Below are 18,405 nucleotides of genomic sequence, written 5' to 3'. Positions count from 1 at the left end.
TCTCCGGTCTTTACAATGGACTCTCAGTAATAGTAGTGAAACAAACAAGGCCATTGTTTATTTTGCCGCAAGGCACATTCAGATTTCATCTAACAATTTAAAGATTTTTTTTTTTTTAAAGGAACAAATCATGCATGAACTGCTGCAGGTTCTGAAATATATTTGGGTCAATCAAGGTGGCAAATACTTCGTGGATATTGTTGTTTTTGGAAAACAGAGGATTTTCATAGGCGATTAAGGCTTGTAGGTTCACTGGGGCAAAGTTTGCTGGATTGTAGCTTTTGTAGCGTGATAAGAAGCTGCTGTTTGCATGTGGCTATTCAGAATAGGCATGCCTTGTTTGTGTGTTTTGGTTATGGGTACGGTGTGTTCTCCGACTGTACAGAAAACGCTGACTTAAGAGAACATGGAGTAGCCATGACAAGGCAGACTTCAGGAGATCTTTGCACCCGGGAAATAAAACACACAGAAACAGCTTCATTCGTAATATATATATATATATATATATATTTTTTTTTTTTTAATTTGTGGCTAAAAGTCCATCTGCAACTTATTTTGCTGCTATATGCTGGCATGATGTGAGAAAACACTTCACTTCTGTGTTTGGCAAACAGTTGTTGGGCTTTCCTTGTCACCCTCCTCCTCCAGTGTTGAGGAGGGAGACATGCAAATTCATCTTCTCAAAAAAAAAAAAAGAAAGAAAGAAAGGAAGAAAGGAAAAAGAGAGGGGCAGGCACAACTCAAAGTCATAGCAACTGAGGCTGTGGGACAAGAAAGTCCTGTCTTAGCATGAGCTTTAAGAAAAATAAAATGAATGTAATATCTGATTGTGACATTAGGAAGATTCTGATTGATTTATAATAGGCAGGAATATTCTACAAACCTTACTGGACAACATTTGGTCCTCACTGAACAGCCATGGAAAATGCGAAGAAGACATAGCACAGGTAATCAGAAAAAGTACCAATTATCAAATGTTTGCCAGATGGGTCGGATCGTAACAGATGCATTATACGATAAAAAGGAAATTTGAAAATTAATTTAACTTCAACTGATGACATTAAAGTTAAATTAAATTCTAACAGCAGCAGCTTCTTCCTGGAGATTGTTTGTCATGTGCTGCACTGCAGCAAAGAAAAATGCCTGATGTGTTTATTGTATTGTATTATGCATAAAAATGTTAACTTAGAAAAAGTGAACAATCTAAAGAAGACTTGTTAATAGGACAGCGTAAGTAAGAAAAAATACTATTTCACTTTGTTGCGGTTCCAGCCCAAACATTTAATACCAACATGTATAACAGCTTTGCTCTTCCAACTGCTTTAATGACAAACAAAAAGGCAACAGTTATTGTCACCCATGCTAAAATAATATGCTTATTTATTGTTTAAGTCATTAAAATATATTAAGTACGTTTTGTTTGTGTAACTGGAAATATTTCCATACAGTCAAATTTAGTGAAAATGTAGTTGCCTTCTTTCAGCCAGCTGCATGGCAGTGTGAAGCAGTAAGTGGTACCAGTTAACTGAAAGTCTAGTCAATCCAACATCCTTCTGGCATCTCATTAAGAGCAATTTGTAACGAATTAGATGTAAAATTCTAGTTCTTTGAATGTTTTAAAATGATTATTTTATTACCTCAGAGTAGCTTGGTTCCATAGTTTGCCATGCGTATTGTGTACAAAAAGTACAATGAATGAGAACTTAAAATATTTTTTGTTCTTAATGAATTTACATAAAAAAAAGTGACTTTTTTCTAATTGCTAGGATATTTCGGTGTGGAGTTTCTACCACTTCCCATATTAATTTAAATTTGACAGAGCGACGTCAATCTGAAATTAATCAAGTTATTTCATCATCTCTATGAGATGAATTGCTTTTCACTATTATTTTTTCGTTATTGATGTTATTGAAATGAATGCGACTATTAACCATAGACGGAACAGGAGCGTCAGGGGGCCCATTACCTCCCCCCTTCGTAACGTGATGATACGCTGGGACTATTAGGTTCTCCTGCTGCTCTAAATTGGCATTGAGGATATCTGACATCTTTTTTTTTTTTTTTTTATTTTACAAATATTTGACCAGTCGTGATTTTCGTCATCTCTATCTACCCTCGGCATAGTTGTGTCGTGCGTATTTTGGACTTGTAATAAGTAGCAGAGCAGAGAGGGCTCCCGCAGCTGTACGGCTGGTCGCACTGTGTGCACATTGAGAGCTGAATGCTCCGTGTAAAGCTGCCTTCTGCATGTTCCCCACTGACAACTTTTAACATTTTTTTTACTGATTATTTTCCACCAAATGTCTATGACCGCAGTGCATTTAATAGCAAACAATCATCGAATCTAGCCAGACCGCAGCGCATGGTAGACCCTAAAACGTTGTAAGGGATGTTTGCTGTTTACTACGGGACAAATTACGACAAACCCACTGAATTGATCATAGGTGATGAAAACACCCCACGGCACCCCACGGCACCCTCACCCACCTCAAAAATGAATCCGGCGCCGCTGCTACTGACTTAAAAATTGTCTCCATATCGGCTGTCGGAATTTATTGAAACTATTTCGATATCGCTTTTATTTTGTTAAATTGCCGGATGTGTCTTCATTTTGTACTTTCCTGCTTGACGCTCCCGAGTGTCGGTCACTTCCGTCGCCTTCGTTCAATCAGTTGTAATAAATGAGTGGTGCCAGCAGCTAAAATACGCAACTCTCATTGTTTCTATGGCAGCTGCAGCTTTCTTCGTCAGTAAACCCAACACGCTTTAAAAATTCCGCCAAAAAGGAAAAAGCGTTCTCGTCCCAGTTTTGGATCTTCGGCCAACGTAAGTAGCGTTAGATGGTTCCACTGTTAGCTCCTTGTTAGCCATCGCTTGCTGTTTGCTAAATTAAGCGGGACGGACATGTTTGCCTGGTGTGAATGCATAAAAATGCTATTAACGTGGTTGATATGGTAGTAACTTTACTCAGATTTTATAAAAACGTTCAAATGACTGCCTTGAAGTCATTTGAACGCCTTCATGCTAATGTCCGATAAATGACACAGTAATGATAAGCTAAGGGAGAAATTACAAATGAATCAATGTCATATTGGGTGACTTAATAGTGTTTGGCGGATGAGGAGTAATAAAGTTTTACGGTCATAATGTGATTGTAACTCTCCCACTTATGTTTGTGTGTTTATAGGTATATATTTTAATGTGCGAGTTTATGGTTTCATATTTAAAAAAAATAGTAATTGTAGGATTATACCCATAACTATATCAAGTCCTTAGCCTCTATTTTTTTCTTTTTTACTAAAAAAAGTGATAGTGGCTTTGTCAATAAATACACTAAACTAGTCATTTAGTAATGCCTTAATTACTAGCTTAGTAATTAAGGCATGTAAGTAATAGGAAAGGAAAACCATTATTGGGCTACTACTTGCTGTGTTTTTTGTCTTTTAACTTGGTCAGTAATTGTTTTGTCTTCCTCTCTGTCCTCCTCTGGTTCTCTGCAGGTGTTCAACAACTACCCAGAGGACCTAGGGGCAGCTCTTAACAGAGAGCCGTTTGACTTCAACGCTGAGCCGCCTTGGGATCCTAGCTGATAGCGGACGAGTTCCTCACTGGACTCCTCCATGTAGGTACATTGATGCCTCTTATCAGAAGATACACAAATAGTATTTTCACGTACCTTTTTTTTTTCTTTTTTACGCAGTGTATCTCAGTTGGAAGGCTACTTCTGTTCAGCCTCTGTATCTAAAAACTGTCCCACATAAATTGCAGAATAGCTATATTTAGACTCAAACCTCTTAGATGTATTTTTGGCTTTTTCCATCCATCCATCCATTTTCTGGTCACCCTTGTCCCTAATGGGGTCGGGAGGGTTGCTGGTGCCCATCTCCAGCTACGTTCCGGGCGAGAGGCGGGGTACACCCTGGACAGGTCGCCAGTCTGTCGCAGATTTTTGGCTTTTTGTTGCAAAAAAACCCCAAAACATTGCATGTTTGTTTTTTTTCCAGCTACAGACTTTCTAATTACACTTAAATATTCCCTTTGCTCCTTTAATATTTTGCTACAACAGGCAATGAAGTACAAGTTGACTTGTGTCAGCAGTGGCTTCTAATGTAATATTTGCTGTTTAAAAATGTACTGAAAAGACAACAGAGTAGACATTACAGGTCACAGTTAGCAATAATTACCTCACCTTAACAACATGGCAACTTTATCGCAGTATTTGGCAACTTTTCCAGCAAAAGTTCGGTGAGTTGTTTTAAGTTTTTTAATGGGTTCATAGTTAATGAAATTGATTTTATTAGCCTAAGTAACACTTTTTTTTATCATTGTGATATAAACAAATCAAGTTAAGACTAGGTGAACATACACATAAACAAAATGTGTGCCCGAAAAAAAGGAAGGAAAAAAATGTTCAGTACAGGCATTTGTAATACGGAGTGTGTTTTCTGTTGAATTCGCAGAGGAAAAATAATAATTATAATAAAGGGAAACAAATACCAATAATAAAGGGGGAAAATTAATGTTTAATGAAATTACTAATAGAGCTTTATGTTGCATTACTGTCTTGAAACATTCCCAGCAGATTTTGACCTTTTTTTTTTTCCCCCTCCACAGTTTGTTGTGTAAATCTAGGACCCCAGGGGCTTGACGTGCAGCCACGAAAACCACTCTTGACCAGCTCCGTTCTTTATGCCTGTCGGATCAGAAGACAAAGATCCAGAGGATGAAAGGCATCACAGATGAACCGCAGTATTCTGTCAGCTTACTGGACGGAGGCACCGCCCTAAGTGATGTGATTAATAATCACATTGAAGAACAAACACTGGTGAGCGCGCTCCACCTTCACTAAACATTGCTTTGAATAGTTTTTGTTAGATTCAGGGCCATAACTGTGTTAAAGTCCGTTGGTTTACACCTTTTCCAAACTTAGCAAAGTGAGCTTGAGCTGGCTGGTGCCCGGCCTGCCACCATAACAAATTTTTGCTGGAACGATAAACTACTCCAGACGTTATTGCGGTAAACAATAATATTGTTGTTTTGAGACCATTTTCAAGTATTGTAATGATAATGGCATAATAATGCAAGAAAATATTCTTAAAGATCAATAAGCTTTAAATTCTGGTGACGGTTTAATGCTGGGAGTGTAAGATATTTTAAAAATCCAAAATAAATGAACAAAAACAACAGAACAAATAAAATGACTTATGAAGTCTGTGTAAACAAAACTGTCCTTCAAAAAAAATGGCTATTTGAGAGCAAAGCAAACAGACTGAAGACTTTTTGGTAAAAAAAAGAAAACGATAAATCATGCTAATGGAAATGATTGCATTTGATAATACTCGATATTGAATTTATCATGTGATTTAATTGATTTATTATTGCAAGAGGCCTAGTTGGTATATGTTAATCTCATTTATATTTCTGCTCTCGCTCTTTGCAGTCTGAGAAGAGTGCTTTCTTTGTCGCTGACCTGGGAGCGATCATGAGGCAGCACGTTCGCTGGCGAACTCACATGCCCCAAATTCGTCCTTACTATGCTGTCAGATGCAACAGCAGCCCGGCAGTGATTGAGGTTCTCGCTGCCCTTGGCTCCGGGTTCACGTGCTCCAACAAGGTAATGCTCACACCTTATAGGAGTTTTGCTGTCTGTCGGTTTGGTCCGATGGGCGTGAAGTGTTTCATTTTAGCAGAGCGTCAAGATGCCTGTATTGCTTCTTTCTCAGTTCAGACTGTTTTTGAATTCCAGTCTGAACTTGAGCTCGTGCAGAGCCATGGGATTCCCTCCGAAGACATCATCTACAGCGGCGTTTGCAAACAAGTCTCCCACATAAAATACACGGCTAAAAATGGCATCGACCTCCTTGTGTGTGATAACGAAGCAGAGCTGCGCAAGATTTCTCGCTGCCACCCTAATGCCAAGTAAGTCAGTGCAGTATGTGTTTCCAGTCAGTGGACTGATGCACTTTGATGAGGAACTAGATGTGCTGTGTTCAGAATTTGTGGATGATTTCAGTCCCCAGTTTTGGTAAAGCTTAGATCTACTGAAGTTAGCTTTATGAGATTCTAAAATAAGATTTTTATATTAGATTGTATTATTAAATTATCTTTCTGTCTAGCCTTCCATGAGCATTTTTTTTTAAGACGTTGATGTGATGGCACAATAATTTAACCATTATTGAATTGACATTTTGAGCTAGCTGCTAAGCATCATTTAGCTTTACTCAGACGTCAGTGAGACTCTAAAGTTTCTAAAATCCTGCCATGGCCTCCAAGATGTTCCAAGCTTAAAAAGGTAAAACTTCACTGTATTACGTTATGTTATGTTACAATGATATCTTATTTACAGGGACGCCATAATCCATTTTATTTTTGATTTTGGTTGTGTGTGATGTTTTGTTCATTTTCTTTTTATTTATCATTTTTGGTTGTTGTGTTTTATTTTGGATATTTAAAATTTCTTGCAGTTTCAATGTTAAGTGTTCTGTACAGACTTAAAGTTTATTAATCTTTGGAAGGCTGAATTCGCATTATTAGGACATTATTTTAGGATATTGACAATGGCCTAAGTCATTTCTTTCTTTCTTTTTCCAAATCTTTTCTTGCTAAAAGATGATTTAGGAAAAAAAAGACATTGGCCATTATTTTAGGAAGGTGATTATATAGTACTTGAAATGGTTTTAAAACAACACTATTATAATTTATGGCAATAATTATTGGGGCAGGTTATCATCTGAAAACTGTGTAGTTGTGATCACTGGGGTATCGTGTCTAGTTGGTGTAGCAATAGACTTCCTGTAGCTCATGCTAATTATTTCTTTAGCAGAGCGCTAACCAGGGTAAGTGCAAGAATCCAGGTTGGTTCTGGTGTCAAAACACCTGACAGTAGTTAAAAATGTAATTGCACCACCTTGAACATGGACATATACTGTGAAAGAAGCTGGACATTCTGACCCAACACCAAATTGTTGAGTGAACTTCCACATCAGTAACCGCTGCTCTTTCTGCCATGCGTCGACCCAGGCTGCTGCTGCAGGTGTCCACCGAGGCCTGTAACCCAGACGACGAGATGGGCATGACGTTCGGCTGCTCCCTCAAAGACTGCAGGCGTCTGCTGGAGAGCGCGAAGGAGCTCGGTGTGCAAGTTGTGGGAGTCAGGTGAGACGCGCTGAAAATCATCCTAAACAAACACACTGAAGTGATTCCACAGCAGCAATTCATTCCCGAGAAAATAATATTCTGCAGTAACCCGAATAAAACCGGACTTTGTGCGACTGTGACGGGCGTCTTCTCCCTTTCAGGTCTCACATTTCCAGCACATGTGACGATGACCAGGTTTACAGTCATGCAATCTCTGATGCCCGCTGCGTCTTTGACATGGGTGTAAGTATTGTAAATTTAAAAGTGAACTGGTTTTAGTTTCAGCTCCAGAGACAGGTAAAACGGGTAATATTTTGCTTTTGTCTCCTGCAGGAGGAGGTCGGTTTCAGCATGAACATCTTGGACATTGGAGGCGGATTCAGTGGTTCTGAGACTCAGCTGGAAATGGTCAGCTGTGCTTTCATGATGTTTCTGGATGTATTCGGTTTAGCTTAGACTTAAAATTCCTAACATCCTGTCATGTTTTTGTTTTTTTTAGATTAACTGTGCTGTCATGTCCATGGTGGACCTTTACTTCCCTTCTGGAGTCTCCATTATTGCAGAACCCGGAAGCTTCTTTGTGTCCACTGCATTCACTCTGGCTGTGAACATCATTTCCAAAGCGGTGATGGCTCGTGACTGCCAGGACCAGAAACAAAGTAGGTTGAACGATGCTTTGTGGTTAAGATGAATAATTTAATTTGATGTGTTTACGGGATTAGTTAAAGCTTTCGGTCACCTTTAGACTGTGTATTTTGAAGTATTAAATAAACTCTACATCCTTGAACAGGCAAGCTGTCTCCCAATGAGGAGCCAGAGTTCCAGTATTACATGAACGAGGGGGTGTACGGATCATTTTCAAGCAAGCTCTCAGAAACAGTAATTGCAACGCCATCTGTTCATAAGGTGAGTCTCAACAACATTCCGGACATAGAACATGCAAACCCAACAAGACTGTTCTTTCCACCCACGCCTTAAAATAGGGGTGCACCGATGACAGTTTTCTGGCCGATCACAGATCTTTAAAAAAAAAAACAAAACTGCTAATTCCAATTTTGGCCATTACTGAATTTTTCATCTGAAACGTCAGTAGGTAAATCAACAAAATTGATAAGTTGGCAACAGTGGAGTGACTATTGTTAACCATGCACATTAAAGACATAGTTTTACATTAAGTAAACATAGTTATCATTTACATTTGTAGCTATTTAATCCAATTTTAACTGCAAATGTTTAGATCCATGGCTTGCGCCGCTTTATTTTGGAGAATAAGCATCTACACGTTAAGCCTGTTGCTCGTGTTGTATGTTGTACTGTGGAGGGACGTCACATAAATCGACACTAACATCGGTTTTGGCTGATAATGGTTGTTTTTTTAACTGCCTTCTGTATCAGTCTTCCTCGTGAGCTACAACTCGTCAATGAGCTGCATAAATCAAAGTCTGCCAAGACTAGAGTAAGATTCTGGTTCAGCAACAGGTTGTCACTTGTGCAGCAGATGGTGCACATTCCTGTGCTTTTCCAGGTTTCCTAGTTGTTTGGAAATGATCCCAACAATCAGCTGATCAAGCAGACTAGTGCAGGCTCAGATAATGGAACTTGACGTGTATCACAGACTACATTCAATTGTGAAAACAACCTCATTCAATAGTATAGTATAGTGTTATGTCTTATGTCCTTTAAATTGCCAATAGTAGGGCTAAATCGGCCCTGATTTTCTTAGTTTTTGGAGATCAACCGATACTTAGATGTGAAACTGATTTGCACAGTGGCCAACTTGGTGTTACATTTAGGGACTTTTCCTACAAAGATCAGAATCGGCAGGTCAGCCTTTTTAGAAATCTGTGATCAAGTAGAAACTGCAATCAGTTCATCCCTAGCTAGTTGGTATTGTTGTGATTTAAACTCGACGGACCCAAAACGTGTGAGCACACGAACAGGAAATCAGCCAACACAGAACAATCAGAGTTTACTTATTTTATTCTTTTTAGCGCTAAAAAGAAAGAGACGCTTACCCTTACAGGCTTTTGTGGATGTCAAGTGTAAAGGCCCGAATCTATACAGCATCTGCTCAAACACGGAAGACACCTTGCTTATATCCTAAAGTCCGCCTCCTGGTCTGCTGGTGTGTTACGTCACTGCCTAGTGGTCAGACGATGAGCTAAAGTTAAGTTTCGTTTCTACAGAAAGTGTCCGTATGACACAAAAGGCTTTTGTGCAGAATCTTTGTGTCCGTAGTTGAGTGTGCGTGCATGTATGGTGCGTGTCTGGAGTAAACGTCTCAACAGTATGCATGGCACGTCTTTGAGGATTTCTTCACTTTTTTTTTTTACAACTCTTTCTACAAATATGACATTGCTATCAGAGATAAGGGAACATAACTTCAACAAATCTGATCTGTCCCTTTAATTTCCAATGATTTAATGATTCTGTTTGATGCCTTGTGGACAGAATGCGTCTCTGGACCTCCCAGTGTTCAGCAGCAGCTTGTGGGGTCCCTCTGGGGACGACCTGGACCAAGTGGTGGACCACTGCCTGCTACCTGAGCTCCACACTGGGGACTGGCTGCTGTTTCCACAAGCCGGAGCCTACACTCTGGGTCAGCCTCTATTCCCTCCCACTGACTCAACACCGCCCCCTGTCCACTATGTGATATCCTCGAGAGATTGGTGAGAATCTCTCTGATGTTTTTCTTCTGCATTCAGAAGGAATCAGTTATTTTAATTTTTTATTTTTGTGCTTGTTTCCTTCTTTAGGGTAGAAATGCAGGATGTTGGTGTAACCAGTGAGACTACGATGAAGTACTTCTTATGGATCCCATATTTCCTCGGCTCCTGCCAAACAGAAGCGGCACTGTCTGTTCCAGCTTAGCAACCTGCCGACCAGGAAGGCTTTCGGCTTCTCCTACTGGTTTGCGCTGCTATTGTCCTTCACCTTGACGAACTCATTAAGCCAGTTGTGCAGATATGTGTAAAAGCACTGGGACCAGGATCTAACCTTATCCTCAACTCTGATGAGATTACACCCTGAAAATCAAAACAGTTCATGTCAAATAGTACGTAGCAGAATTATTTCAGAATTACTCAAGTATTTTATGTTATCAGCATTCCATTGAATTGCAGTTTACTGAATTAGGTATATGTAGAATTGTTGTGATTATATATTTAACTGATGTATTTACTACTTCTGCTAGTGTTGCCAGTCTCAGTAAATTGCATATCTGAGTGATTGAAACATTGCTCTGAAATCATTTTTTATTACACTTGTATTTATAATTTTTATTGTCTTGCATAATTTATTATATATGACAAGTTTAACTCCCATCAGTTCTATCAAAAATCGACTATTTTCAGTTATCGTTGGTGTCGCAGTGGCATCTGCTCCTTGCAGAAAACATAGACTGTTTCGGCCCGGTGCGGTTCGAAAGCAACGGTTTAAGTGATCACCAGTTGGCTGGTGTGTTTGTGTTTCGCCAAAGTGCAGAGCGGCTTTCCGAAAAGGGCCAGCAGATCGTAGAGCCAGAGCATTATACAGCATGTGCTGCAGATGGAACAGGGTAAGTGTTGATGGATAAGGAATCAGCTGCAACAGAAAGGGACATTTCAGTAACAAAACAGTACGTTTTGTGTTTTCTATAAACTTCACATCCTCTTATTTATACTGAATATATGTGTTGCAAGATTATTGCCAGAGTTTTTGACAATGCAAGGTTGCTTGTATTGCATGTCTCACATCTGTAAAGCCGTCTCCCAAATCTGTGTCTAAGAATAAAACTGGTAAGGCACTTGCCTTCTGTTAAGTTGCTGCTGTAGCTTGTCAAAATGAACATTAATAAACAGCTAAATGACGTGGCTGTGTGTTACTGGGTTTTTAATTTCTCTCGTCAAAGCAGGGCTGCCATGCATCGGTGTCACTGGGCCCTGACCACCACTGGCAGGCAAGACGGGAGAAGTATCTTGCCCAAATAGACAAATGTGAGACAAATGGAGCGAGGTTTGAACCAGCAACCTACCCTACCAGTTACAGCACAAACTTCATTACCCCAGAAACATGCAAACCCTTGATCTCAATATCCATATTGACCTCAAACTACAAAGTTTGCTTTGTAATACTGTGTTCCTAACAAAAACTAAACATTGCACAAACATTGTTTAAAAATAATATATTTTATAAGGCACAAACAGACTCTTTGTTCAAATAAAAAAAGGTTGACAGAAAAACAAAAAGTTGCAGGAAACAAAGAGCTCATGGAAGAGAGTTTGATTCCTCTTCTCCATACACACAGCAGTGCTTAATCTCTGTTGCACTTTTTACCTGGAAGAACATAAATATTTGTGCAAATTCAGCCTCAATAAGTTTTTGTTTGCTTTCGCAGTCTTTGGCCTTTCAGCAATTAGAGTGTCTCACGAGAGCGTTCATAGAGGAGACTTTAACAGCAATGGATGCAGAGAGGTCTGCGGTGGGGCTGATCCCTAATGCCCAGAAGGGTTTCTTCTTCGCCACAAAGTGTCGTCGGGCGTGCTTAGCCAGGTGATCACTGCGCATGAAGCGGCTGAGGCACATGGGGCACGTAAACCTTTTCTCTCCAGTGTGTGTTCGACGATGGCGGGAAAGTTCATCCGAACGAGCGAATCGCCTCTCACAGCCCTCCCACTTGCATTTGAAGGGTTTCTCACCTGTTGGGACAAAGACAGAGGGGATTTGACTTTCACTGTGCTTGAATCATCAGCAAGATCGCACTTCTTGAGATTCTTCGTCTCTTACCTGTATGTGTCCTTATGTGGGCCTTGAGATGGGAGCTCTTGAAGTAGGTCTTGCCACAGTCCTCATGAGGGCAAACATGACTGCGCACACGTGACGACTCTCTTTGCAGAGCGGCGCTCCTTTGCTCCAACGCGGCACGCCCAGGAGCGGGGGCAATGGGTGCAAACCTGGTGCCACCAGATGTCCTCTCCACTTGCTGAAGGTTCCAGATGGCAGGAACAGATGGTTGGTGGACAAGAAACACTGCGGGCCCTTTCACCACCTGACCTTCTACTAACAGGATACGTGGAGGGGAACCTGTTGGTATCAGTGGCGATCCAAGTTCCTGCTGTGAACCATGTGAGGTTGTGATTGCTAATGGAACAGACGTAGAGGTTGTGACACTGTTTTGCGGTCTAGCGGTGAGTGTGGAGGACACGGGAACGATCTGGCTAAAGACTGGTACATGAGAAACTAGAGTGATCCCAGCCGGAACTAAAGGAACCATGTTTGATCTATCGTTTAGTTTTATCCGACTCATCTGGATCTGGCTGGGTTCAAAATGCACTGATGCATCTTTGGAGGTTTTCTGTTTTGCAACAGTTTTATCAGAGTCTTGGTTAGTCCAACTGTTAAAGGCGTCCACATTCGTTTTAGAGTCTTGCGCAAGAGACACCGAGGCTGTGTCTTCTTGCAAGGGTTGATGAGTGCTACAGGAGCAGTGCTGGATATCCGCAGTGTGGCGGATCACGCTAGTGCACTGGTACTTCTGGGAAATGGCTGTATCCTCTGGAGAGTGATGCAGTTTAGGCGGTGACCCTGAAAGGGTGGCCTCACAGTGGGGTGGGCTGTAGGGTGGCGTCATACACTGCAAGAAAAGTCAAAGAGTGGGACTAAGTTTTCAGTTCTGCTGCCACTCCACTCACACCACTTAATATTTTTGCAGGTTATGAACACAAATTATGTTATATTTTGCTGAGATAGACCAACATAAAGTAATGGATAACCGAAAAGGGGGAAAGATAATGCATGGTTTTCATTGTGTTAATTTGCAGGTCACAAAGACACATCTCTTAACAGCTTCTTCCAGGGTAGCCCAGTGAATAGTTTCATCCTTCTGCCTGTCAACTTTGACGATCTTCACTGTCCCTCCCTATAAAACGCCGACAGTATGACGCTGCTGCCTCCCTGTTTAACTTTAGAGATAATTTGTTCAGTGTGCCAACTATCCACATTTGGAGGCCAACAAACTTTATTATCTGTTCAGACAACCTTTATAACATTTTGCTGAGTCACTTATAGGCTTGTGGCAAGCTGGAAATGGGACCTCTAATGTGTTTCTTTCAACACTGGCTTTCTTCTTACCACCCTTCCATTAAGGTCCAGATTCATGGAGTGCTCCACTAATAGTGTTAGCAGATCTTCCCATCTGAGCTGTACCCCTTCCTTCAGAGATGCTTTGGCTTTCGTGGCCACTTCTTTCTCTAATCCTCTCCTTGATTTGCCCATGAGTTGAGTTACATCACCAGGTCTGGGTATGTTTTTAGTTGAGATGATAGATTGAACATCACTCCATGAGATGTCCAAAACTTGGATAACTGTTTTATAGCCTCACCTTGCTTTAAATCTCTCACACAACTTTATCCCTGGCCAGTCTGACTTAGACTTAGACTAGACTTAGACTTGTACTTTATTGATCCCTTGGGAAGACTCCCTCAGGAAATTGAAGTTACCAGCAGCTCCCAGGCAAAAAACAAAGATAACACACAGTAAGCAAAAATGCAAAAAAATACAAAATTACAAATTAAATACTAAGGTACACACTAAATGTGAGTAACCAAAACCTCAAATTATGCAAGAAAAACCTTAAATTATGCAAGAAACAGGGAATAGGAATAAAGAATATAAGAATATAAATAAATATAAATACAACACACAAAAAAAATATAAGAATTTGGCGGATAGATTGACCAGTGATATCGTTTTGCACTATGTGGTTTGACTTGATAAGTATGGAGAAAAATACAAGGGGTCACTACTCCTTCTACCCTCTGTCCTGTGTCACCCCCCAGTCTGAAGGCATGTTACGTCACTTGGTCTTCATGATGCTCTTAGTTCACTAAAAGTCTCCAAAAACCCCAGAGATGCCTTCACTGAACTGTACAGTTATGCATGTTACACTTTTCTTTTCTTTTTACATTTTGCTTGAGAAAATTTTCAATTTACAGATCTGAACAGTGAAGCCCTAAAAGTGTGAGGGGTGGGGAGGCATGGCTATACTTGGAAAAATGCTAGCCACCCACCGGAACACCCAGAGAATCGTGTTCAGCACCCATATGAACATCTTCTGGTGTCGCCACTGGATATGTGCGAATTTGTGTTGGTCCGTCAAATAACAGCTGGCCAAAATACAATGCAGAAAAGAAAACAAGCAATGTGACATTCACTGAAATTATAGTTCACTTACAAAAGACGACCCAAGCATCGCAGAAGGACCGGAGGGTACGGAGTCATCCTCTGAGCATTCTGAGGAGGGGGTGAGGGGTCTGGGCTCTTTGGGCCTGAAGTTCCTCATCTTCCAGTGCTCAGTCATGGAGATCAGAGCTTCCACTGCCTGCAGGTCACCTGCACCCATTGAAGAAGGCTGGAAATCAGACCGGGTGTCTAACACCTCATTTTGGTCCATTTCAACTTTCATTCTAGAGATCGGACAGACAAAAACAAGAGAGAGGGTGTTGAGAATTTGCTCCGGGCTCCACACAGTAATATCTAATGCCTCACTGACAGTCATCCTGTGGAGGTTTAGTTTTCAGGTTTATTGATTCAGCTATTTCCAGGACATGGGGGAGGGAGGACGTGCAACCGGCATGATCAGCCGGTGTTCTTCACTCACTCCCCTTTCACCTAGTTTCTAGTGAAAGCTGAGAGTGGTTACAAAACAACCAGACAACCCCTTTATGGCAGCGGTCTGGCACAGACCGCCAGAGCCAGCCATCCTTCTCCCTCCTGTCTGCCATAAGGATAAAATGCATAGCAGGTTGCAAATATAAAGCAATCTTATCCATGCAAAAGTAATCTTTTCAAAGAAATGTTATCTAATTTATGCAATATTTCTTTCTCTTTTTTTTAAGTGGAATTAAAAAATCTTACTTACATCTATGTTGGATTGGGCGATTTTTTTTTTCCCCCAGGGGAGCAGTCTTTAGGTTTCACCTTTAGGTCAGCCTTGTCGTCTGTGCGTGAATATCTAAGTGCAGAATTTGATGTTTCCCACTTTTCTCCTCTCGACCTGTTTCTCATTCATCGTCTCAAATGCGACGGGGAGAGATTAAGGGGCGGGGCTTATCGCGGCGACCAATAGACCGCATAGGTGTGCTGAGGTGCCGGCCAATAGGAGGAGATCTCGGTGCGTGATTCGAGACTGATGGGGACGTGGAGGCTGCATGGTACACAACACCTTTGACTTGTGGGAACGGCAACGCAACCCACACTCTCTCTCTCACACACACACTCGCGCTGTCTATCTTGAATTACTCTCCTAATTCTCTGTCGGTGCAGAAACATTTTTCCATCGCTCATAGGAAATGAAGATCTTATCTTATTTTGTAAGATTATAAATATGAGCTCCCCCAAAATATTCGCTTGTTTATTGCACCAAACACGGCACCTTCAATGGCGCCCATTCGAATCGTAGGACACTCTCAACCCAAAAAATAAAGAACCTCATCCAGGAGCTAAATATGAAGATCAATCGTATTAGTGATTTTTAGTAGTTTAAACAGCATTAAGATACAAATCGTAGACATTTTTATATGTTTTAATGTTTTTATGCCTTGTTTTGTGACAGAATATCACTTCATCACTTTCTCCTGATTACTGGGTTGAACCCTCTCCATTGCATTAAGAACTCCTTAATACTAGTTTCAACAATAGACTCAAAAAGGTGCTGGAAACATATAATATTTTGCTCCATATTGCAGTTGCTGATGATATCACTGATGCAAATATCCTGTTCCTGTAAATATCCACATTACACACCTGCTCTATTGAATTGAGATCTGGTGACAGTGGAGGTCATGTTCGCAAAGCAACATTAAGACGATCCGAGGTCTGTCACACGGTGCATTGTCCTGCTGGAAGTAGCCATCAGAAGATGAAATCTTAATGCTGGAAAGTTGTTGTTTTTTCTGTGATCCAAATCAAGTTTTCCAGTGAAAACACTTGTGCATCGAAAGAAAACAGTTAAAGTGGTTCAGGCATCTGATTAGGCAGCCTCAAAAGGTGCCTCCCTTTAGATGGGTGACTGGACAAAACACATTAAATAATATGCAGTAGATTAACTCAAGGCTGGTACCTTCAGTATTTATGTTACTTTTCTTTAGTAACACTGTAATGCCTAATGTGACGGCAACAACTCTAGGGGGTAAACAAGACGGGACAGCTTGAATAGCAGTCAATGCAACTTCTGGTCTCTTCTGTGCAACAAAAGCTCAGAACAGCTTTTATTCGCTTCTTTATTGCACCAAACACGGAAGCTGCAACGACTGCCCTTCGAATCGTTGGATCTATCTGCTCGCAAGCAAAAAAAAAAAAAAAAAAAAAGTATGAACCTCATGCAGGAAATAAATATGAAGACGTTTGAATTCTTATGTTGATATAAAAGTGTGTGATTTGCTGGTTTTTAATAGTTAACCGAAATCTAGTCCCTAGGGGGTGAAAGAGGTCGACCAACAGAAGATGGCGTCAGGCAGCTCTGTGGATTAGGTAAGTCTCAGCTGTCTGGATCTTCCTGCACAGCACACAGAGCCGGAACAAAAGCCTGGCTGTGGGCACACAAAGGAGAAATACACACACAGACAGAGAGTGCCATTGACTGTCTCTGGCACAGTGGGATGTTCCTGAAAAGCATATTTGCTGGAAAAGAGGAAAATCTGAAGGTGAACAGAGTTCATCCTGCATTTATTATTTGATAGCTTAAAATTCTAAACATATTGGTAACAGTTTCAATGTAGCCTACCTATAGTAACGTGCACTCTATTGTGCCTGCAAAAGTCAAACATTTTCAACAGTTTTCAAAAACAAATAAATAAAACTCTCAACGCTTCAGGTGATGTATGTTAGCAAGAACTTCTGACATACAATAGTGTGGGAAATCTTCTGATGAGTTCCTCCACATTAACCAAATTTTAAAAATGCCTAAACATCCAGAAAAAAATCTGGTTGGTAGAGGAGGTGAACCAAATGCAGATGCAGATGTGCTTTGGTAAATGCAAAGCCCATCTACTGCATGTCTTTATCTTCTCTCTCCACCTTATTGCCTCTCAAAATACTTTTCAACATTCTTAAGCTGCGTATTTTTGCAAAGTCCTCGTGTCTTTTTAAAAATAAAGCCCAAAATGAATCACCACCAAAGCTGATTGGCCCTACTACAAAATATGAAAAGGTTTCTCTGCCCCTCAAAAGCGAACATCCTTCCTACGTCCCAGAAAATGTTCACAGACGTGGCCAGATTGGCCAGAGAAACTTAATATGCATTAAGTTTTATATAGTATTAATATGACTGTATGTCAGTAGTGGGCAACTGCTAACTAAAATGTTAGTTACACTAATCCCAAAACACTAATCATGAACATCAGCTATGCAAACGTTGAGACACTACACCAACACAGTATTTAATGAAAGCTAATGCTAACGCGCTAACTTCATTTCAAATTATATCTGCCTTTGATACTTCACCCATAGACCACCTATTTAATTTGGACATAATTTACATATTCTGTAATGCCCTTAGATAACTATATGTATGTTTATATCTGGTTCGCTTATGTCAGTGTTTTATTTTGTTCCTTTATTTATCTTGTTTGAAATAAAGTCATTTGCAGGTAAAAGAGAGGCAACGGAACTGCATTTTCAAAGTTAGCAATGGCGCACTATTAGCGCATTAGCAAATTAGCGGGAAGTGTGCCCACCTTGGAGAGCAATTGAGCTAGCATTTTTCCTGGAAAGGCCTGGGAGACCCCTGTTTATCCTCCGGGGGCCCAGCTGCCGACTTGTCTCAAACTCCCGTGTGTGGAAAACATTGTCGCATTTCATACCTTATTTACTGCCTGTGGCTGATTCTGTTAAGGTGTTTCGGAAGGTTTAGCTGACCTGCATTATATTTCTCTGCCGGCAGAGAGAAGTTATTTTAAACTCTTCTTCTCTAGCTAATTATCGTGTTACTCCAGTTGGTTAAGCAGCCTTTTCCTGGTAGTCCCCAGACTGACAGCAGCTGGTGTAATGTTTTAACCTACCGTAATCTTCTTTGTTTGAATTCAATCGCTTTTTGATTGTATAATCGTGTTTGAAGTTTTGACATTGTTAAATTAGAAATCTCGTCCAGGAATTTGAACATTTCCTCAGGCTCAAAGGTCAGTCCGATGACGGCTGAGTTTCCTGGCTCTATCTCTTTGTATCCATATTTAACATCACCACAGGTCATCTGATAACCCACTGCCCAGGCAGCTAAAAATAGGACTGGATTTT

General features: G+C 40.6%; 2 protein-coding genes across 6 annotated transcripts; one reads left to right on the top strand and one right to left on the bottom strand.

The window, feature by feature from the left end:
* Positions 1-753: 753 nt before the first annotated feature.
* On the top strand, positions 754-10,986 carry LOC114144927 (antizyme inhibitor 1). 3 transcript variants are annotated; one of them, XM_028018178.1, is made up of 12 exons: positions 754-947; positions 3,501-3,622; positions 4,615-4,825; positions 5,441-5,614; positions 5,747-5,919; positions 7,021-7,155; positions 7,299-7,380; positions 7,471-7,545; positions 7,637-7,796; positions 7,928-8,043; positions 9,589-9,806; positions 9,894-10,986. In XM_028018178.1, the coding sequence occupies exons 3-12, from the start codon at positions 4,724-4,726 to the stop codon at positions 10,006-10,008; spliced, it is 1,350 nt and encodes a 449-aa protein (XP_027873979.1). In that variant the 5' UTR covers positions 754-947; positions 3,501-3,622; positions 4,615-4,723; the 3' UTR covers positions 10,009-10,986. The 3 variants fall into 3 exon arrangements, with proteins under 3 accessions (XP_027873979.1, XP_027873977.1, XP_027873978.1); XM_028018176.1 differs by lacking the exon at positions 754-947 and adding an exon at positions 2,619-2,826; XM_028018177.1 differs by lacking the exon at positions 754-947 and adding an exon at positions 2,619-2,826 and having other exon boundaries at positions 3,501-3,626.
* A 298-nt stretch (positions 10,987-11,284) lies between these two features.
* LOC114144926 (Krueppel-like factor 10) lies at positions 11,285-15,190 on the bottom strand. Of its 3 annotated transcripts, none has more exons than XM_028018174.1 (4): positions 15,035-15,190; positions 14,348-14,579; positions 11,902-12,748; positions 11,285-11,813 (listed from the first exon to the last, which is right to left on the bottom strand). In XM_028018174.1, exons 2-4 carry the CDS (start codon positions 14,576-14,578, stop codon positions 11,524-11,526), a joined length of 1,368 nt encoding a protein of 455 aa, XP_027873975.1. In that variant the 5' UTR covers position 14,579; positions 15,035-15,190; the 3' UTR covers positions 11,285-11,523. The 3 variants fall into 3 exon arrangements, with proteins under 3 accessions (XP_027873975.1, XP_027873976.1, XP_027873974.1); XM_028018175.1 differs by having other exon boundaries at positions 14,348-14,505; XM_028018173.1 differs by lacking the exon at positions 15,035-15,190 and having other exon boundaries at positions 14,348-14,989.
* Positions 15,191-18,405: the final 3,215 nt, after the last annotated feature.

This window comes from Xiphophorus couchianus, chromosome 5 (assembly GCF_001444195.1).
Source record: "Xiphophorus couchianus chromosome 5, X_couchianus-1.0, whole genome shotgun sequence".
Taxonomy (NCBI): Eukaryota; Metazoa; Chordata; class Actinopteri; order Cyprinodontiformes; family Poeciliidae; genus Xiphophorus; species Xiphophorus couchianus.
Note: the sequence above shows the minus strand (reverse complement) of the source record. Positions and strands in the feature narration are given on the sequence as shown.